This window comes from Giraffa tippelskirchi, chromosome 1 (assembly GCF_054371585.1).
Source record: "Giraffa tippelskirchi isolate mGirTip1 chromosome 1, T2T-mGirTip1v1.2.pri, whole genome shotgun sequence".
Classification (NCBI taxonomy): Eukaryota; Metazoa; Chordata; class Mammalia; order Artiodactyla; family Giraffidae; genus Giraffa; species Giraffa tippelskirchi.
Window position 1 is genome coordinate 3,616,096 of NC_137275.1, and position 21,984 is coordinate 3,638,079.

The 21,984-nt window shown below is 59.3% G+C and overlaps 1 protein-coding gene across 2 annotated transcripts in view; it reads right to left on the reverse strand.

Annotated features, from left to right (window-relative positions):
• Positions 1-11,271: 11,271 nt before the first annotated feature.
• The window catches only part of SORCS2 (sortilin related VPS10 domain containing receptor 2), a 486,615-nt gene continuing 475,902 nt past the window's right edge, over positions 11,272-21,984 (reverse strand). The window contains exons 24-27 of one of the 2 annotated variants that reach the window (XM_081580604.1): positions 19,034-19,133; positions 18,291-18,393; positions 15,380-15,483; positions 11,272-13,531 (exon numbers count right to left, since the gene is read on the reverse strand). In XM_081580604.1, the coding sequence (XP_081436730.1) occupies positions 13,467-13,531; positions 15,380-15,483; positions 18,291-18,393; positions 19,034-19,133 (372 nt within the window). In that variant the 3' untranslated portion in view covers positions 11,272-13,466. Of the gene's footprint in view, positions 13,532-15,337; positions 15,484-18,290; positions 18,394-19,033; positions 19,134-21,984 lie in introns of both variants that reach the window. The other variant, XM_081580512.1, reaches the window with a different exon arrangement.

Consider the following 21,984-nt stretch of genomic DNA (forward strand, 5'->3'; position numbering starts at 1 on the left):
GGGAAGAGGTATAAGGAGGGGTCCAGGTGGGGCACGTGTTTTGTTTCTTTGGCAAAAGTCTTTCATGAAAGAAGCATAGTGCTTTTAGTAGCTTTTAGCCCAAGGACTCATATATCCGAGTCAGGGAGCATCCGTGCTCCTTCTGAGCACAGCTCTGTGCCCGGTGCCGGAAACAGGGCCGAAGGGCGGTGACTCTGTTCTCAGGGCGCCTACTCCAGCCAGGGAGATAGTCGTGTCCACAGTGTGGAGTGTTCCAGAACCACAGGAGAAGGAGCAGCTGCCTTTGAGGCCACTGCCTTTGGTGATGGGATTTGCAGGGCTTCCCTTGTGGCTCAGCTGGTAAAGAATCCGCCTGCAATGTGGGAGACCTGGGTTCAATCCCTGGGTTGGGAAGATCCCCTGGAGAAGGGAAAGGCTACCCACTCCAGTATTCTGGCCTGGAGGATCCCATGGACTGTATAGTCCACGGGGTCGCAAGCAGTCGGACACGACTGAGTGACTTTCACTTTTGCAAGGTGGGTATTTGAGCCGGGTCGTGGTGTTTAAATAGTTCAGCAGAGGGAGAGGGGCACCACAGGAGACCATGGTGGCAGGTGAGAGCACCAGCCATGTGGAAGGCAGGTCCGGAGAGCGGGCGGGATCAGGCCCTGGGCCTCCTGCCTGCAGATAAGGGTTGAGGCGGGGCCTCCACGGAGAGAATCCGAGGCTTTTGGTGTGTGTGGGGGGCGGGATGGCCAGGTTTCTGGTTTTAGAAAGGCCACTGCGGGTGCACAGCCCACTGAGGGTGATGGAGGTCAGACGGAGGAGCCCCAAGGGGCTGGCCAACCTGCTGCCTGACATGGAACCCAGGGGAACAGAGCTTGGCCAGAGCGGCAAGAATGAGGTGTCGGCTTGGGCTCTGCAGGACACCTGGGTCAACAAGAGGGGTGGCCTGTGTCTGTGTGTGACTTGGGGACGTACAGGTGACACATCACCCACCAGGACCCAACCTTTCAGAACTTTTTTTTTTTTGGCCGGGCCTTGCAGCGTACGGGATCCTAGTTTCCTGACCAGGGATTGAACCCATGCCCCCTGAATTGGAAGTGTGGCGTCTAAGCCACTGGACCACCAGGGAAGTCCCTGGACCTCCCTTTCAGAGGTCAAGGACAGGTGACCCGGGGGGCCTCCTTCACCCCCTCTCCCTGGGGCTGGGGTGGGTGTTGGCTGGTCGTGCCCCTGATAATGACTGCCCTTCCTTTGCTAGAAGGAAGCAACCACCCTGAGTCAGGTAAGCTCGCTTCTCCAGGGCCCCTTAGACGACAGGAAAATGACGGTCCGCGTGCTCTCAGCTGGCCTCAGTGCCCTCCAAGCCATCCGCCAGGGCAGTCCTCTGCCCGCCATTCACTGTCCAAAGGCGGGTCGTTGTGCTCAGCGAGGGGCCCGGTTAAGCTTCATTAGAACCAACTTTAATTGATGATTTTTCCTCCGGCTTGCACATAGGTCATGTCCTGGCAGGCTTGCAAACGAGAAGGAAGTGCCTCTTTCATTTCTTTTAAAACTCAGCAGAAGGGACCCCAGACTTGTTGGTTTCACTTTCTACAACCACAGAGACAAACGGGGATAGTCATCCCTCCAGCTGTAATTTTGGGGGCGGGCGACACAAAGCCCTGGCCTGCATAAATCAGGAGCCTGGCTCTTTAAGGGGAGGCAGGGAAAATGTGAGCTCCTGTCTGTGATCCAGAAATTTTTATGATGGGGACTTCATCAATTTTATGATGCTGTTAAAAATGGCTATCTTTCCACATGAAGGGACCAATAGTCAGAAAACAGAGCAGGAAGCACGGTAGGGATGATGAAGTGGGTCAGGTGGACTCACCTCCCGGCCTGGGGGGCTGGTCCTGGACACCGAGAAGTTGGCCTGGCCTGGGACAGCCCGCACACCCCAGGGGTGGAGGGCAGGGCATTGGAGCATCGCCTTGTTCTGACACTTTGACACCTGGGGCCTTGCTGACCCTCGAAGCACGGCCCTTCCCAGAACCACCCAGTTCCTCGAGACATTGCCTGCAAACGTCGCTTTCAGGTGTGAAGCGACCCGTCCAGAGTCCACACCCCAGCCACCTCCTTGATGAGATTCTTACACTTGGGGACCACTATCTCCTGGTCTAATCACCCCCCGGGCCAGGTACCCACCCTGGTCCCGGAGTCTGCCGAGATTACTCAGACCAGCCCATCGCCTTTCCTTCCTGTGAAAACCACAGTAAATGAAGGCTCTCATCCTCATCTCCCCCCCGCCTCTGCCTCCTGACTGGCCCCGGGTGCTTCCCCGCGAGGCCTGGCCCAGCCCGATGTGGTGCGGCCTTACTGGAAACGGGGGCTGTGACAGACTTACCTCCTGATCCACCCCGTCCCTCCCCCGTACTGGGCGATGATGACCTACGGTTTGAACACCCCAGTCTGTGGGAAAGGCACGCTGTGTGTCGTGTGATGAGAGACGACCCATCCGTAAAACATCCTACAGCATCCGTAAGACTCTCGTCGAACGGAAATCCTTTCCCCGTGGGGTTCTCTTTTCAGGAGGATAAACACTTATTTACTTCAACTGATCATGCATTCATTTATTTATTTGGGGACGGTTTACTGAAACCCCTACTGTGCCTGGGGCCCTGGAGACACAGACTCTATAAACATGACTGTCGGTACCGGCTTCTCACCGCAGCAGGTGGTGGACATGCGCGTGAGCCGGGCAACCTCGCTAATAAACATGTAATTGTAAATTGTGAAACGCCGCGAAGACACCCTCGCCCCCCACGGTCTTCTGGTGGTGACAGACTCCAGCCGTGGCCAACCCTCCGTGGGACGTGCCGAGGACCCATCCCCACCCCTCTGCATCAGGGGACTCAGGGGTCCCCGGGGACACTCCCACACTGACCCTGGGAGGATGGGGGGTCTCTGGCACAGGAGATGTTTCTTGAAAAGCTCTGTGTTGGCCGCTGAGAACAGGAGCCGCCTCCCCTGGACCCGGGCCAGATGAAGGCGACTCTGGAGGAGGAGAGCCCAGGAGACGTTCAGTGTGACTCACTGATCCTGCTATCCCTAGGTTTGGGGTCACGGACATCCCACTAAGTTCCCAACTTGACCTCTGCAGATCAAGCCATAAGCACATGCTGGGCCTGGCGGTTCAAGACTGACTTGAACCACCGCGACAGTGGGAACCGTTGTTGCCCCCTCCCAGACCTGGAGGGTCACACACCTGGAGCCCCCGGAGTCCAGGGGAGCTTGCAGCCCGTGAGGGCTGATGCCAGCCTGAGTCTGTAAGGTGCTTCTCCCCAACCTCCCCACGGGTGGGCACGCAGCACGCGGAGACAGACTGTGCTGGGGGTGGCAGGGAGCTCGCACACTCTGGGGGTGGCAGACGCTGGCTCCCACCCCAGGCAGGTTCCGGGGATCCCCAGTGCTATGGAGGCCCCCCTGCCAGAGTTGGGATTGGGGGATTGAGATCTTTGGCGGAGCTTTGGCCTCTGCCTGGGTCAGAGGGGTTCTGGTGTGAGGATTCCCATGGTTCCTGAAAGTGTTGGGAATACAGCCCGAGCCACAGGAAACATCCCCTCCAGGTTTCCAGACCCAGCAGGTTCCAGGGGCAGGGACTCCCCCACCCACCCCATCAAAAGCCCTCTTCCTCCTAAAACAGTAAACAAAGCAACGTTGGGGCACTAGAGGAACTGCAGGCCATCCTGCTCTCCGGGACCGGAGAGTCGCAGGGTGGGGACTCTGCCCATAGCTCCGGCCAGTTCTCCTGAGTTTTCCCTTGAGAGAGAGATGGAGGTGAGCACCCTGCAGCTGCTGGTGCAGTTGGGCTGCTTTCTATGGAATACGCATGGCTCCCACCCTATTAAAAAGCAGAGACATCACTTTGCCCACAAAGGTCTGTCTAGTCAAAGCTATGGGTTTTCCAGCAGTCATGTAAGGATGTGAGAGTTGGACTATAAAGAAAGCTGAGCACTGCAGAATTGATGCTTTGGAACTGTGGTGTTGGAGAAGACTCTTGAGAGTCCCTTGGACTGCAAGGAGATCCAACCAGTCCATCCTAAAGGAAATCAGTCCTGAATATTCATTGGAAGGACTGATGCTCCAGTACTTTGGCCACCTGATTTGAAGACCTGACTCATTGGAAATGACCCTAATGCTGGGAAAGATTGAAGGCAGGAGGAGAAAGGGGTGGACAGAGGATAACATGGTTGGATGGCATCACCGACTCAATGGGCATGAATTTGAACAAACTCAGGGAGATAGTGAAGGACAGGGAAGCCTGGTGTGCTGCAGTTCATGCCGTCACAAAGAATTGGACAGCTTCCTGGTGGCTCAGTTGGTTAAGACTCTGCCTGCAATGCAGGAGACCTGGGTTTGATCCCTGGGTTGGGAAGATCCCCTGGAGAAGGAAACGGCAACCTACTCCAGATTCTTACCTGGAGAATTCCTTGGACAGAGGAGCCTGGTGGGCTACAGTCCACGGGGTCGCAAAGAGTTGGACACGACAGAGTGACTAACCTTCATTTTGCTCATTTCATTTAGTGACTGAACCACCCACTGCCTGGGAGGCAGGTGACCCTTTCCGTTCCGTGCCTGTTGGTGAAGGTGCTCCCACCTGGCAGGAAGCAGCGGACCTCACAGGTCTAGGCAAATGCTCCAGCTCTTTCTAAGTGGACAGGGAGGCTGGCTTCTCCTCCTCCAGAACACCAGCAGCCTCAACCATGCTGGTCGGGTCTGGTGGGGAGAAAACAGCAGGTCCTCTCCATGCCTTGGTGGGACGCAGGTGACCAGCTGCCCTGGACACTGCCCACACAGAGGGTTTCAGAAAGGGCGCCAGAGGCTTGTGTGACCATGGATGGGCTGGTGATGAGCGAGTCGGGAACCGTCTTTGAAACGCCTCGGTCTTTGGCACGAAAGAGGGCAGCTCTGGAGAACTTGACCAGAAGCTGCTTGAATCTCAGGAACTGCTTGAAAGTTCCCAGCAACCGCCCGAGTCTATGGCAGCAAAGCAAAACGCTTCCAACCTCGCGTCCTTCCACACAGCTACCCGGAGCTGCCTCCCCAGAGGACGGCACCCAAATCTGTCTGAATCCACACCCCTGCCTCTTCTTGGCCAGATTGCACCTCTGCCCCAGCTTCTCAGGAGACCTTCCAAAGAGATATGAGTGATGCTAGGCGGTGGGCGGGTGACAGTCAGGCACGTGGGACGGGGAACAGACAGCGATGCCACGTCACCCCGTGGGTCACTCCCGTCTTGATGGCAAAAACAGAAGGCCCAGAGCCAGCCTAAGCGCCAAATCTCACCCTGCAGTTGCCCTTAAGCCCACACCACGCCTTGGGTCCCAGGGAAGCGCACGGGCGTCTTGTGGCTTCTTACTCTTCTTCTGTCTGCATGTTTGTTACGGTGAACACTGCTGCCTTACCAGGTCCGGATGCGGCTGCCAGCCCCGCCTGCCTCCCAAAGCGCCCACCAGTGGGGCGCTGGCTTTTGAACCAGCCCTTCAGTTCAGTTCAGTTCAGTTCAGTTTAGTTCAGTTGTTCAGTCGTGTCCGATTGTTTGTGATCCATGGGCTGCTGCAGCCAGGCCTCCCTGTCCATCACCAGCTCCCGGAGTTTACTCAGACTCACATCCATTGAGTCGGTGATGCCATCCAACCATCTCATCCTCTGTCGTCCCCTTTTCCTCCCGCCTTCAATCTTTCCCAGGATCAGGGTCTTTTCAAATGAGTCAGCTCTTTGCATCAGGTGGCCAACCACCCCTTGGTTCATAGAAAGATGTCTTTGGGGGTATTTTTCCTTTGAAACGTGCCCAGATCTTACAGTTTTGAAATCTTTCAAATCTACGTGAACCCTTCTACTTCCTATACACATGAGTCACACCCAGACTGATCCCAGTCAACACAGTCCCTCTATTTACCTCCCAGGCTCAGTCCTGCCCATCCCACTCCCGGTAAGTATTCTGTGTATTCTGTGTAGACTTTGTAAGACTTTTTAATCTTTATGGTTCAATTCCCGACCTTCTTACAGGATGGACTTTGTCCTGATATTGCAGAGGCCTTTTGACCTGCAGGTTCAGGCTTTCCCCGGCCTGGCTTGTGCACCCTAATTCCCAGGTAAGCCTGTGTTGGATGGGAGAGCCCTCTCCATCTCCTACAAGGCTTTTATTGACTCTATTCCTCATTCCTTTGTTATTTTTAGAGATAGATAATCTGCTCTTCAGCCTTCTGCTCTTTATTACTTTCAATGCAAATAGATGCTAATTCCGCTCCTGCCTTTTCACTCTCCTGCCTCACCTCCCTCCAGTGGCGTCCCCCCCTCAGCCTGTATCTCTTCTGTCTGGTCTCAAAAAGGCCATATCTTTTGACATTTCACATCGAGAGAAACACATACAGTCTCTAAAATTTCCTCCAGCTTCCTTTAGTAAGCTCTTCTGTGCCAACCATGCCTCTCTCTGAACCTGCAGGGCAGCCCTCCAACCGGTCTCAGAGGCAGGATTGTTCTTTGGGCCCCTTGAGGCTGTGGTTGTATTTCTTTCTGGTTATTTATCCTTGAATGAAGAGCGCTCTCTCCAGACCAAGTGTTTTCTGGTTCAGGAGCCTGAGTCCCATCTCCCCTCTCTGCGTTCTCAGCTGTTGGGGGAATCCTCCTTTTGCACATTAATCCTGATGGCAGCGTGATATTGCCCCAGACAAATCATGAGCGTCTAGCTGACCATCACCGTGTGTGTACCTCTGGAGCTGACCTTCATCTGAGATTAGGACTGCAGGCTGAGCGTTTAGCTTGGCATCACCATCAGCTCTCTGTGGTTGTTTTGTCCCAAATGCAGGGACATGTGGTGACCCCACCTCCTGCTTAGGATGTGTGGTGAGCCCACACGTCCTTGGGGTGAAAGTGGAATAGCATGTGGCTCAGGATTAGACAGTGAGCTATAGGGGTTCCTCCTGGGATGGCCATGTGACCTGACCAGAACGTCTAGACTTTATGAGAGGAAGAGGCTCAGGCTGGAGCTGCTGCAGCCATTTTGTAACCTGAGGACACCTTGGTGGCTCTGTTCCTGAGCAGTGGGCTATGTCTTGGAGAAACAGAGCCACACCAGAAGGTCTCCATGGAATACTGTGACACAGACCTCCCATGAGACCTCCACCCTGCCGGCTATTTTACAACTTCCTTATAGCCAATCTCCTTTCTCACTGTCCTGATAAAACTTCACATCTTCTCCTGTTTCCCTGGCTCCCGGGGATGACCTCACTTGTAACTTCCCTGAGAACATGGAGCAGCTGGAAGAGAAGCTCCAAACCCAGGTGCTTCTGAGCCCTTCTGTTCCCCAGGGTCAGGGGTCTCCACTCCCACCTGATCTGACCTTCTGCTCACACTCAGGCTCTGGGCCCCTCACCCCTCAAGGTCTTGCTGCTGGGCATCCCCTGCTCTCCCTCCTGCATTTTCGGTCTCTCCAGGTCTATTAGCTCATTCCCGTGCACACACTTTCTTAGCTGCTGCCCTGGCTCTCTGTCCTTGAATTGCCAGGCGATTCCAAAAAGCGTTATTCCTTGCTTTGCCTGTCCAGTGCCTCACCTCATCTGATTCCCTTGACTGCCTCCCAGGAGGCCTCTGTCCTCACACCCGCCTGTGGTCTGTCCCCATGACTCACCCTCTGGGCAGCCTCTGCACGGCTGACCCAGCCCCACTCCGAAGCACACTTTACGTAGGACACAGTGGCCTCCCCCTGCCCGCAGAAGCGCTGTGCTCAGCAGAGGGCCCAGGCTGCCCGGTGATGTTGGGCTGAACCCCAACTCTACATTACTTTATGCCTCGCTGCCCTCGACTCTGGGGCGGGGGTGTTGGCACCTGTCTCTGGGCTTGCTGCCAGCCTGGTTCACGGCTGTGTGGGAAGTGCCCGCCTTGGACCCGCCACACAGCAGAGACTGAGCAGGAGCAGCCGTCATCCCTGTGCTCACCTTGGCTCATGGCTCTGAGGGCGGCGGGTGGATCCTGCTGGACCATTGGCAGTGCCAAGCACTGGGGCCGTAATCTGTGAGCTGCAAACCACAAGCATGGTCCTGTGTCCCTGCGCAGACCCAGGGCGGATTTTGGAATAAAGTGCCGTCTGCTGAGCTAGTACTGTCAGAGAGTAACGGCCTCATCATAACATCATCCCAATGCCAGGGGGTCATGGGCACGGGCCATTAAGAAGCCTGGGCTGGTGCACTTACTGCCTAAAACTGGCAACTCTGAGCTTGATGAGCTGCAAAATCCACTGGGCCTCACAGGTCCAGGCCACGGGGGGTGGGCCATGCGCGGCCAGGAGAAGGGTGGCTGGGAGTGGCTGGGCCCACCCTGGTCAGCATGTCCCGCTGGAAACAGCAGCGCAGGGTGGTCACTCCCGCAGCCTGAGGCTTGTATGAAAACTTCATGCCAAATGGAATCGGGATGAGCAGGGGCCGGGGGCAGCTGCGTGAGACCTCCTGCACCTCCCCAACTCCCACCCGCACCACATTAGCCCGGTGGGCGCGACTGGCCGCTCTCTCTTTGCCACTGAGCTCAGAGGTCGGGGTGTGGGGGCTGGTTTCCTCCTCCGGCTGGTCCTGCTGAGTCAACAGCAACCGCACACAGAGGCTGCTCACCGCCCCCAGGGCGCCCCCTGCCCCTTCAGGATGGAGGGAGCTGCCGAGGGGGCCCGGCTGTGGCTGGACCCAGTGGGGGCCACTGTGATCCAGCAGCTCAGCGATCAGGTCTGGGAGTGGAGGCTCAAGTGGGAGCCGAGATGGGTGGGGGCGCCGCCCCCGAGCTCAGCCTGGAGGTGCGAGGTCAGCGCTGGCTGGTCCGTGTTCAGATGTGATCACAACCGCTCTCAGCTCTGTGGCCAAAGCCTGATCCGTGCTGGTGACGCTGTCTGTGTTGGACGCGGGAGGAAGGGCCCACCTTCCAGCGTGCACCCGGCCAGGGCCAGGAGTCGGGCCTGCTGTGCCCTCTCTCAGCTCAATGGGGTCCTTCTCAAAGGGGTCTTGACCCTGACTCCCCACCAGAATGGGTGTTGGTCTTGACAGCAGCCTCAGTGCCTTCCGGGAGACATGTCACCACGTGCTGGGGTGTCTTCTGCAGGGGTCCCAGGGCCTCGCAGCGGAGAAAGGAGTGACCGTCCCTTCTTGGGGATCTCACCTGAGTAGGGGGCTGTTTCTCTGGCTTCCAAGTCGCTCTCTGGCCCTGCAGCTGACTCCCACCACCCCTCGCCCCCTGGTCGGGAAGGAGGCCTCCAAGTCCTTGGAAGTGAAACTCTGCTGTTGACGATGCAAAGCTGGCTGGGTTTCCGTGGGGACTGGCCATCTGTCTTCCCATCAGCTGGAGGGACGAGCCCGGCAGATCCTCGAGGAAGTATTTTTCCTCCTCTGATTCCGATTTGTCGATGACTCTGCATGTTTCCATCTGTCCCTCCGAGGTTCATGGCTACCTGGTGACTCTGGATGCCAAACTTGGTGTCTTGGGTGAAAGTCAACTTGAGTCCATCTGGAATTTGGGCTTCGCTGGAGCGTTAGAGCAATGCCTCTTATTTGGGCTAAAAATAACTTGCTCTGCCAGCGCCTCTGTCTCCCTGTCTGTGAACAGGGGACACGCGGACCTGCCCGGCCACAGGAGCTCAGGTGTGGTCACAGCACCTGCACTTCGTAGCCGCCTCGGGGCGCGTTTGTGTCCTTGTGGTCCGAGCCCGAGGCCGCCCCTGGCTGCGCCCGGGGGCCGTCCCGAGGGTCGTGGCCCCGGCGTGACTCCCCCGCACCCCCGCCTGGCCCTTGGTTCAGTAGGAGGCTCCAGATGGATGGACAGGGGAACAGCACACTCTTGTCACACCCGCCGGCCTCTCCCGGGGGAGGCCCTCAACAGAGCCCCGCACGCCGAGATCTGGGGATCGCGACCGGCCGGCGGAGCGGGGAGGGTTCTCACTCCCCCAGGCCTGGCACTTACTCACGGAGAAGACCTGCTCGTGCGCTGCGGGTGCCGGCCCGCGAGCGCCCTGTCTCTGTCTCTCCTTGCCAAGCGCACATCATACACAGGCATGAACCACATACAGACACAAATACAGGCACATACAGACATTCACATGCATAGACACACACACACACACATGCACACACACGCACACACACTCACACACGCACACACATACACGCACTCACACACACACGCACTCACACACATACACACACACACACACACTCTCACACACACACACAGAATCCTCTCGGCCTCCCCACAGCATGCCCACCCTGGATGGCCTCGGCTCTGGTCTACAATACACACACACACACACTCACACACATACACCCACACAGTCTCACATACACTCACACACACTCACACACACACTCTCTCACACTCACACACACACACTCTCTCACACACACACACACACTCTCACACACACACACACACACACACACAGTCCTCTCGGCCTCCTCCGTCCTGGATGGCCCCGGCTCTGGCCTGCTTCCCACGCATCCTTGCCTTCCTTGTCCTGGAGACCTGGCTCCTACAGTGTCCCCGGCCCTCCCCTCCCGGTTGGGTCCTGCAATCATCGTCAGCATCCCCACAGGCCCGGGGTCTCCTTTGGGCCCCAGAGGCGTGTCCTGTTCACTCAGGGCTCCAGCCTGGGGTCTGACCCCAGTCCCAGGGGGCACGCGATCTGGCTGGAAGACTTTGAGGATGTTGACGACACTGAACTCCACGTACTGTGGTCCAGAGAAGGAAGGGTGTCTGTGAGTCTGCGTGAAAGCTGTGAGAGTGTGTTGTGTGTCTGTGTGTGTGCAAGTATATAAATGTGTGTCTCTGTGAGTGTGTCTGTGTGAGTGTGTGTGTGCATGGAGGTGGTGATCTGACCACATCAGGGCTTCCTCTATCCACTCCTGGCTCCTCGGTCTCCTCAAAGACAAGCGGGTGGCATTTCAGGGACAAGGGGCTTCTGTTCAGCTGGGGTGCACCTCCAGGCCCCGCACCTCACCGGGCAAACGGAGTGTGCTCCAGGGCCCCTCAGCTGGCCACTGGTGGAGAAGTGAGGCGACCCATGTGAGGACGTGGTGGCATCACTGCTTTGCAGGTGGCACATCTGGGTCCAGGGACCGAGACGGCCAACGTCACAGCACCCTCCCCCCAAAATGCAGGGACCCCTGGCCCCCCCCAGCCTCCGTGACACCACAGTTCTGGGGCCCTGGGTGTGTGTTTAGGGAAATGTTGACAAATAGCTTCGTAATAAGGCAAACACCTATCGCACTCATTTAATCTTTGTTAAAAGCATCACAAATGATTTATTGATTTTTAAAAAGGAAAAATAAGAAAGAATTTATCGCATCTCTGTTATGTGCATATAGAAGTGTGGGCTCGATCCAGCTGAATGAGATGGTAGCGGTCCAAGCCCAGCCCGCTCTTCCCGGGGGCCCACGGGTACCTGTACTACGTCAAAGACGCAGGACCTCAAAACATGGAACCAGGTAAATCCAGACCTACGTGTTGATCTACACGGTTACGGGGAAGTATTCGGTTATAGATGCCAACTTGTTCCCAGGCTCTTGGGTCCGCACACCCAAAACGCTCTTAATAGAAATGATGACATAAAATACAAGAAGAACACAAATAGCTAAAGGGAAACCCTATCCCATCAGCGGGTCAAGGAGGTCACAGGGGGGTCCTCACGCACAGGCAGTGCTGAGCTGCGTCCAGGGGACTTCCTGCTGACCTTGACCTGGGGCCTGGCCGGTGCTGACAGGTGTCTGACCCTGGAATGAGGCTCACAGGCCGGGTGCATGTGGAAGACAGGACGCGGGGTTCCCTAAGGGGTCTTTGGAGACGGCAGGCAGGCTGGCGGAGGCAGACGCCCGAGAACCTAGCCTCTTCCCGCAGCACCCGCACTTCCCCGAGGAGGGTCTGGAGGATGCTTGCAGGGCCTGCTCTGCGAGGCCGCAGCTCAGCTGGGTGGGCCGCAGGGTGGGGGAGGGGGAGCCTCTGCCGCCCGCCCTGTGGCCTGCAGTGACCCCTTCTGAGCTGGTCTCAGACCCCATTTGCGACACGCGGGGCTGGATGCCAGGGTCCCCCCTCCCACGTGTGGGAGCTGCTCTGGCGGTGCGGATGACTCCCGCAGGCCGCGTTTCTTTTCTGCAGAAGAGGGCTAAGGCTTCCCACGCCCTGGGCTTCACCCTGGACTCCTCATGGACAGCGGGGTTCCAGCCTGGGATCTGGGGTGTCCCCACCTCTGGGGGGGGCTCTGGCCACCCGAGAGCCCAAGGTGGGGGCGGGGCCACTGATTTCCAATTTCAAGGCAAAAGGTGAAACCCCGCCCCCAGATGCTCCCGGAGTCCCTGATTCTAGGCATCAGTAAGAGAGGGAAGTCGTACGTACTGTGTGGGAAGCAGGGGGCTGCCTCCTGGGGCACCTCTGTGGCCCCTTTGCTGTGTGTGAACCTGGGGCAGCTGCTGCCTCTCTGGGCCTCAGCGGCTCTGTCTTCAAGATGAGGCGGGCACTACTTGTCGGCCCTTCAAGCTTTGCCTTTCTAACCTCTCCTGGTTCCTGGGTTTCTACGCGGCTCCCTCAAGCAAAGTGGGAGCGCAAAGCACTGGGTATCTGTCTCAAGGCCTTTCCGGGGCGGGAAGCCTGCACAGGACTGCGGGGCGCTGGATCCCTTGATCCCTTGGATCCCATGGAGGGCGGGGCTGGGGGGCGCTTTGCTTGTTTTGGGTGGGACCCCAGGAGAGAAGGCTGCGGGGCGGGGGGGTGGTGCGGCGGAGGCGCATTCCTGGGCGTTCGGCAAAGGGGGTTCCCAAGAACGGGGGCTACTGCCTGGTAATAAAAAGAGAACAACCTCCCTCCCCCCCAAACCGCAAATGGCTACCTAGAGAGGTATTTACATTATCTCTGCAGGTTAAAAAGAGGAAGGGGAGCGTGAGGGGTGGTGTGTGGGGGGCCTGCAGCAGGCTTTCCGGATTCTGGAGGGGGTGTGCATGCCCCTCCGCAGAGTGACGGCAGTGTGAGCGGTGGGAGCTGCCTTCCTGGGGGTTCCGAGGAAGAAAGCAGGGCTTGGGGTTCCTTGGGGAGGACAGGAGCCCACGGAGCAGGTGATGGGAGGCGGGGGGTAGGGGGATCTGCGCTTCTGAGAGTCCGGCAGGCTCAGCCCCCAGTCTCAGGGGGCCCGGCCTCGCCTATGAGAAGTCAGGCCGGGCCTATGAGAAGTCAGGCCTCCTCGCCGGAGTGACGGGGTGTGGGCTGCCAGTGTCCCGAGCTGGGGGCCGGGGCGGGCGGGCTCGAGCTGGACGGGGCGGGGGCAGCTGGCGGCTGGCGTGGACGCGGCGGGAGGAGGAGGAGGCGTTCCCGAGGTCTCCGCGGGGGTGCGGATCCCACCCCGAGCCGGGTGCGTGCGGTCCTGGGCCCTCCGCGGGGGATGGCGCGGCGGAGAGGAGAGCGTTCCGGGCGCGGCCTCCGCGGCCTCAGCTCACCAGATAGCTGTGCATCTCCCGGGAGCTGACGCTCAGGACCACGCCCGAGTGGTTCCCTGGAGGGGAGATTGGCGTGAGCGCCCGCCGGCCCAGCAGCGCGGGACAGGGGCCGGCGGCGGGCGGGCGCGGTGCGTGCGGCCTCCGCCGACATGTGGGGCATCCCGAGCTTCCTCCAGACGTGCGGGTAGTGCCTGGACGCAGGTGCGGAGGCGGTGAGGTGGGCGGGTGACAGGGCGGGTCTCCCGGTGCCGGCACAAGCAGTGGACCCAGGGGGCCTCGGGGTGAGGCCACGCCCCCACCGCCCCCACCACCCCCACTGACCTGCAGGGGGGGCCGGCCCCGGCCTCGGCAGCAGTGGGATGTAGGCGGGGCTCTGTCCCCCCCGGGCAGGGGGCACTGCAGGGCGGCCAAGCGAGGCCCCGGGCAGCGGCGGGAGAGAGAAGGGCACAGGGCACCGTCAGAAACGCAGGGGTCGGCCAGGGTCCCGGGTGGGCCGCTTCTGAGACCGCCCGGGAGCAGAGGCGTGGTCACTGGCCGCCTGGAGCCCCCACCTCCCGGGCGCATCAAGAGGAAGCAGCCTAGAGGTTCCAGCCAGGCCGTGGGGGCCACGGGTAGTGAGCCAGCCGAGGCTTTGGATTCAATGTCAGCCACCTGTCCACTGGGCCGCCTGGGTGGGCGACGTCACCTCTCTGAACCTCACTTCTAGCCGTTTAAAAGGCGGGAACAGTGATTCCACCTCCCACAGTCCCAGGGACACGGCAGATACAGGTGGAGGCAATAAAAGGGAAGCGATGACGCGTCCCCCCCAGGTGGTAGCTTGCCAGCACATCCTCAGGCCACACTGGGGACGTCACAGCACCCCAGGGGCGGGGATTGCAGGGTAGGTGGGGGGCAGAGTGACTGTTAAGGGTCGGGAGCGCAGGGGCCCCGGGGCCTGGACTCCAGCCCCTTCCCCACCAGCTGTGTGGCGCTGGCCCTGAGCCAGTCCAGGTCTCAGCTCTGAAAAGGAATGCCCTGCTGGGCTGTGGAGGGAGTGATGCTGGCTGGAGCACTCACACAGCCTTGAGCACTCAGTGCTCACAGGGCCTGGAGCACTCACGCTGCCTGGAGCACTCAGCGCTCACAGGGCCTAGAGAACTCAGCATTCTTGTGGTCTGGAGCACTCAGCACTCACACGGCCTGGAGCACTCAGCATTCACGTGGCCTGGAGCAGTCAGCATTCACGCTGCCTGGAGCACTCAGCGCTCACAGGGCCTAGAGAATTCAGCATTCTTGTGGTCTGGAGCATTCAGCACTCACGCGGCCTGGAGCACTCAGCATTCACGTGGCCTGGAGCACTCAGCATTCACGTGGCCTGGAGCACTCAGTGCTCATGCGGCTGGGCAGGCGGCTCCAGGACTCGGGCGGGGCTCAGGGCTCCCGGGCCTCAGTTTCCCCATGGGTTGAGGAGGGAGTGGAGATGAGGCCTGCTGTCCCATCAGAGTGTGTCCCCCCTAAAGGTGGACAGACTGTGGTCACCTCAATCACAGTCAGAACCAAGGGGCAGCAGTGATGGCCAGGCTGTCCTCTCCCTGGTCTCCGGCTGTGCAGAGGCCACAGGCGGGCCCTGGGTGGACAGTGCAGCAGGCTGAGCCAGCTGCTGCGTTATCGCCAGACCTCTGTGTGCAGAAGCTTGAGGTGGTGGGCTCAGCCTGCGAACGCCGGCTCATGAGAGACGCCGAGAGAGAACCGGAGGTCAACACAGACCCCCCCATCCTCTCAGAGGAGGCCGCTGAGTAGGCGGCCGCTTCATCCTCCCCACTGGCCAGGGGTGGGAGGCAATGGGGTCACGGAATAGAGGGGGTTTTGGGGGCTGGTGTTACCTAGAGTCTGTGGGTGGAGCTCGTCCTCTATGAACTCCTCACCCTGGATGGCGCTCTGCACGCCCTGGCTGTGGCTCACAGGGCTCGTCATTTCCTGCTCCTTCTCGTTGTGCATCTGGGCGTACACAGTCCTGCCAGGGCGTTTCCTGCAAGGTGGGGGGCCGGGGGGGTGGAGATCAGGGTTCTGCCTGGGACACCTATCCCTGGAGGCCCCCAGCCCACCCCTCTGTGCGGTGCTCTCATCGCTCCTGTGTCTGCCTCCTGCGCCACCTCCGTGCCGAGCCACCTCCTCCAGGAAGCCCTCCTACGCCACCTCTGTGCCAAGCCACCTCCTCCAGGAAGCCCTCCGTCCTGTGAGCTCCCACAGCTCTGGGTTTGCCTCTGCCCCAGCAAGCACTGTCCATCTGTCTCCCCTGAGGCATGCTGCAGGGAGAGGGTGTTTCTTTATCTCTTTCAGGTTCCCGTCACTCATCATCTCTGGGTTCTGATCAGGTTGGCAGGCGTGTGTTTCCACAAGGCATGCGATGCTGACAGGCTCTGAGAGGTGTTTGCTGAGCCCTGCCCAGGTCCTGGGGTGTCCTCTAGTGCCCATCCCCTCCACGGCAGAGGGAAAGGAGATGGAGGGCACAGCCCCACTCTGCCTCAGCTGGGACTGGGCTCAGGGCCCTGGGCGTGCTCCTTCGTGCGCGACGCCCACTTGGTTGGAACAAAACTCCAAAGGGTACATGGTTCCACTTTACAGATGAGGAAACTGAGGCTCCGTGGGAGGGTGGGCTTCCTCAGAGCCACCATCGGCAGTTCGCCAACAGTGGCAGTTCTCTGGAAATGCTGAGATGGCGGGATGCACATTCAGGCCCCAGGGGTGGGTTGGTTCATGATGGGCCCCAGGGGACTATAGTGCTTGGTGGCTGAGAGCCTCTGAGACTTAGGAGCTGATTGTTACGCAGGCAGGTCCAGCCCAGGCTGACGGCTGCGCCAACCAGGAAACCCCAGCTCCCCAGGCCCCACAAAGCTAAAGCCTCCTGACAAACGGGGCATTTCTCTTCATCTGCACTGCTCTCTTCCTCAGGTGGACGCCAGTCCTCTAGGGGGGCACACTCACCCCCAGAACTGTGCTCCGTCCACGGTTTCCATGGTAACCGCCCTCCCATGATTAATTCAGAAATAAGCCCTGGGTGAGCCCAGCAGTCACACCTTCGCCTCTCCTGGCACCAGCTCCTGGGCTGGGCTCAAGGTCTTCCCCTTCCAGCTCCCTCCTCTGGAGACAAGGTGCCTTCGGGACTGTTTACACAGGTGCCAGAAATCTGGAGCAGCTCGTAGGAACTGCACTCTGGGCCTCAAGGGGTCTGCAGACGGCAGTTTACAGAGACCAGAATCCTGCCCCTTTCACGCCTGACCTGCCAGGCCTGCCTCTGCTCCCCGGGCACCTCCTGCCACCCTGCAGTTCTCAAGATCCCTTGGTTTGTGCTCACTCAGTCCTGTCCGACTCTCTGCGACCTTATGGACTGTAGCACGCCAGGCTCCTCTGTCCGTGGGATCCTCCAGGCAAGAATACTAAAGTGGGTTACCCTGGGAAAAGCCCAAATTCGCCCCGACTAAGGTCCGAGGGGAAAGAGAAGGGGGTGGGGGGCCAAATCCCGACTCCAGCCGGTGCCTCCCCAGCTCTGACCTGGGAGGCAGCATCTCACCAGTCCTCTCTGCAGCCTCCCGGGACTCACCCACTAACAGCTTGCCTCAGCCAGGCCGGGGCCAGGCGGTTTTCACAAGGTCCCAACTAAATACATCACGGCAAGAAGGGAGACGTGCTCAGGACAGGGTCTGCGAGACAGGGGCCTGCCTCTGCGCCTGCCCACCTCTGCTTCTTCTTCCCTTTTCCCAGCCTCCCTCCTGACTAGACCCCTTTTACAGATGAGGAAACTGAGGTCCACAGGGAGGGGAAGAGACTGGCTGGAGCTGCAGACCTGGTCAGCAGCAGGCTGGATGGCAAGCTGGTCTGGGAGGCTGACCCAGCCCTGCTGCCGTCTGGGCTGCCCTGCAGGTTAGGGGGGCGGGTGTCGCCCAGTGTGAATGGTCCTGGAGAACAGAGACACAGCAGAGTCCTGGGCTGCAGGAGGGACCCTTGGCCTCCAAGGAGCAGGAGCCGGAGGGTCAGGGTGTCTCCGAACTGTTCCAAGTGGTGACCCTGAACGGGGAGACCCTGAGGCCACTGGAGCTGAACCAGCAAGATGGGGTGAGACGCGGGGGTCAGATCTCACAGCTGCATTTGCAGGGCATGAGTCTAGCGACACTCTCTGGCCTTTGTGTCCATCCCTGGGCCCCGTATCTAGGTAAGATCAGATTCTCCAGCCCCTTCAAGGGTGCCCCTGAATAATCCTGGCACTGCGGGCTATTAAACCCATTTACAGATGAGAATAAAGGTCAGAGGGGATGAGGCACCACAGCCCCTCTGATGACCGCACACTGAGCTTGCCACCCACCTAGCCTCATCCCGAGCCCCTGCCTGCTCCCACCCTGGGGGTCACTACCCCACCCTGACACCTCCCCAAATGAAGCTGGAGCCCCCCCTCACCATGGGGCGCCTGGCACAGGAACAGCTCTGGCTCAAGCTCATGGAGGGAGGGGCGGATGGGCACTGAGGGGGGGCATGGGTGGTGGAGGGCAAGGCCTGGGGTCAGATTCTCACTCCTCAGCTGTGTGGCTCTGGGACAATCGCATAACCTCTCTGAGCCTGGGTTTCCTCATCTGTAAAATGGGTGTGTGGATTGGGTGGAAGATGCTCCCTGGCTTGTGAGTGGCTGGTTGCCCTCAGGGACCGAGATGACTCAGGACCAGCGCGCGGGTCCAGACGAGGCCCCCTCCCTGTCCCACGGCCCATCCAGGGCACAGTCCTGGCCCTCTGCAGCCCTCAGGCCCCGCCATCATGCCTGGTGAGCCTAGGGAGGCCAGGCCTTGCCTTTTGAACTTGTACAGGATGAAGGCCCCGACCGCGAAGAGCCCGCTGATGAAGAGGATCGCCACCGCCCAGTAGCCGCCTCCGCCTCCCAGGCTCGGGGAATCTGTGGGCAAAACAGCCTGTGAGCACTCAGAGTGGGCAGCGGCTGCCCCCGGAACCTGGGACCCCACTGGGTAAACCCCGGCCCTGGTCCTTCCCCGCTAGAAAGTGGACACAGCTCCATCCAGACCGATGCTGGTGTGGACACGCGTCTTCACGGAGCAGAAAGCAGCCCTTGGGCTCCTGCCAAGATTGTTGCCCCAGAGCAGGGAGGACAGTCCATGGGGGGCGTGGGGGCAGAGTGCCTCTGAGACCCTGTGTGTGTGCTAAGTCGCTTCGGTTGCATCCAACTCTTTGTGACCCCATGGACTGTAGCCCGCCAGGCTCGTCTGTCCAAGGGATTCTCCAGGCAAGAATATTGGAGTGGGTTGCCATGCCCTCCTCCAGGCAATCTTCCCGACACAGGGATCAAACCCAGGTCTTTTATGTCTCCTGCACTGGCAGGTGGGTTCATTACCACTGGCACCACCTGGGAAGCCCAATCTGAGACCCTAAATGATGTAAATTAAAGCAAGGGCTCCATGCGTGTCCAAGGGGAGGGCAGCAAAGCTGACCAGGATTTAACTGAAGATGACCACCCGGCCAGGAGGAACATGTGGGTGCCCATCCCACCATGCAGAGGCGAGCCCGGCCCGGGCCCTCACCTGTGTCCACATCCCTCATGGCCACCACGACCCGGACCCCGCCGCGCAGGAGGAAGCTGATCTTCTGTGCGTTCAGCACCTGCTGGATGGCCGTGAGCCTCTGAAAGCACAGAGTGAGGGAGAGAAGGGGAGTCTTCAGGTCCCAGCAGGGGGAGCGGGAGAGCTGGGCGGACGTCCACCCTGACCCTCTGGGGTCAGGGGGCTGGCGGAGGGCCCCCGCGCCTCTCCGGGCCTCAGTCACCCCATCTGTAAAATGAGAATGCCAGCCACCAACCAACTGTCACCAAGAAGCTCTGATGGGACACAGGGTGATCCAAGCATGGCCGTGCCCTCAGAGAGCTCTGGTTTTAGTCGGGACCATGGAGTGTGGCAATCCAGGGATGTCTAGGAGGCCCCCGACCCCAGAAGTAATCAAGGGAGGCTTCTCGGAGGTGGAAGACCAAGAAGAGGACAGGGTAGGGACAGGGCAGGTGACCCAGGCAGGCGGGTGACCCCACACCTGAGGCAGAGAACTCCCAGGGGTTGGTGGTGCAAGATCGTGGGGAGGGGGAGGGGCAGGGGCAGTGGGCCTCTGGGGCACCCTACTAGTTTGGGAATTCACAAGTGGGGAGTTTCTGGGGTTCCGAAGGGAGTCAACCAGCCCACATGAGTGTCAGGTGTCACCCTTCTGCACAGGTGGGTGCAGAGGTGCTGGGGAAGGAGGCCCCCAGGGATGGGGGTCCTGTGGCTCCGCTCCCGGGGCCTCTGTGGGGGGAACAATCCCTGGCGGCTCTGGCTGAGCCTCCCTGAGCAGTGTTTGGGCACCTGGGACTCGGTTCCTGCTCACAGAATGAGGGTGCTGAGTTGGCCTGTCGCTTACACAGCTCCCCACCTAGAGGATCTGGGAAGCACCTAGTTCTGCCCCTTGAACTGAGAACAGAGAGGTGCCAACACACGAGTGGTTGCCAGGGGCTGGGGGCAAGGGGTGACTGCTGGTGGGGGCAGGGTTTCCTTTGTGAGGATGAAAAGGTTCGCTTGGGGGGACTTAAATGGTAGTAGTGGTCGCATGGCTGTGAATATACTAAAACCCACTGAATGGTACACTTTACAGAAGTAAACGTTCTCTCAAAAAAAAAAAAAAAAGAATCAGAACCACAGCCAAGCTCTGGACTAGTCGTGGACACCGATGCCCACGCAGATGGTCTGAAAAGTGACCAGCACTGAGACAGGGCTGTAGCACGGCCCGCAGGACCCCTGTGGGTGGGTGGTAGTGCCCATTTTACAGACCAGGGAAGCGAGGCTCAGTGAGACCCCTGCCAGGAGGCACAGCGTGGGCACCGTGCCCCACCACCGCTCTGGCTGCAGAGCTGTGCACGAGCCACGCCCGGGCGGCCTCCGGCTGGACCCGAGACTGTGTCGGCCTGACCCACAGCCCATCCCAGAGGGCAGCCATGTCTGAACCTGGGGCTCCCAGCCAAGCCCCAGGCTCTTGGCACCTCTCTGGTCTCAGGTCATCGTAAGGGTTCGTACGAGCATCTCGCGTGGCGCCCTGAGCCCTAAACCCTGTACACAGCAGGGCTCTGCAGGATTGGCTGCTGGTGGTGGTTGGGTGTGTGGCTACGGCTTCTCCCTGACTCTGGACATGCGGTTTACTCTGAGCACTCAAGACAAAGAGGGAGTACCCCATTGTTTACTCTGAGTGTTTGGGACAATGGGAGGAGTACCCCCACCTCCTTTCCTTCCAACCCTCACTCTAAAGTGCCCCCAGTGGATGCAGCCCCAAGCCCGGTGCTGGCAGCCAGGACCCCTGCAGTCTTCCCCAACCTTCACCCAGCCTCTACTCTCAGATCCTCATCTCAGAAATGGGACGACAACTCTCAGCCGGCCACTAACCAACGTCCAGAGACACCCATCATCGGGGCTGGGGCTTGGCTGGGAGCCCTGGGTTCAGACGTGGCTGCCCTCTGGGATGGGCTATGGGTCAGGCCGACACAGTCTCGGGTCCAGCTGGAGGCCGCCCGGGCATGGCTCAAGCACGGCTCTGCAGCCAGAGCAGTGGTGGGGCACGGTGCCCGCGCTGTGCCTCCTGCCGGGGGTCTCACTGAGCCTCGCTTCCCTCGTCTGTAAAATGGGCGCTACCACCCACCCACAGGGGTCCTGCGGGCTGTGCTGCAGCCCTGCCTCAGTGCTGGTCACTCTTTCCAGACTGTCTGCCTGGGCGTCGGTGTCCATGACTAGTCCAGAGCTTGGCTGCGGTTCTGATTCTTCTTTTCTTTGAGATAATGTTTACTTCTGTAAAGTGTACCATTCAGTGATTTTTAGTATATTCACAGCCATGCGACCACTACTACCATTTAACTCCTCCCAAAGGAACTTTTTCATCCTCACAAAGGAAACCCTGCTCCCATCAGCAGTCACCTCCCTCCCCTGGCAACCACTCATGTGTTGTTTCTGTGGATTGGCTGATTTGGACATTTCATAAATCGCACAATCAGTGGCTTTTTGTGACTGTCTTCTCTCACTCTGCATCATGCTTCCAAGGTTCACCCACGTTGCAGCCTGGATCAGAATGTCACTCCTGTTCATGGCTGAGTAATATTCCGCTGTGTGTATGGACCACCTTCTCCTCACCCACTCATCTGCGGGTGGACATTTGGGGTGTTTCCACTTTGGGTTTATGAACACTCGTGCATGTGTGTGTGGGTAGACACACATTTTCAGTTCTCTTTGGTACATCCCCGGGGGGGGAAGCTGCCATGTTATATCGTAACTTCGTGTTTGAAGATCTGCCAGACAGCTTCTATGGTGGCCGAACCATTTTCCATTCCTCCTCAGCAGTGAACGAGGGGCCAAGTTTCTCCACGTCCTCGTCCACACTCGTCACTGTCTGCTTGTTGTGGAATCACGGCCGCCCTGGAAGGCGTGAAGGGCTTCCCTTTCCCCTTTCAGTCCCAATCCTAGTTGAATATCCT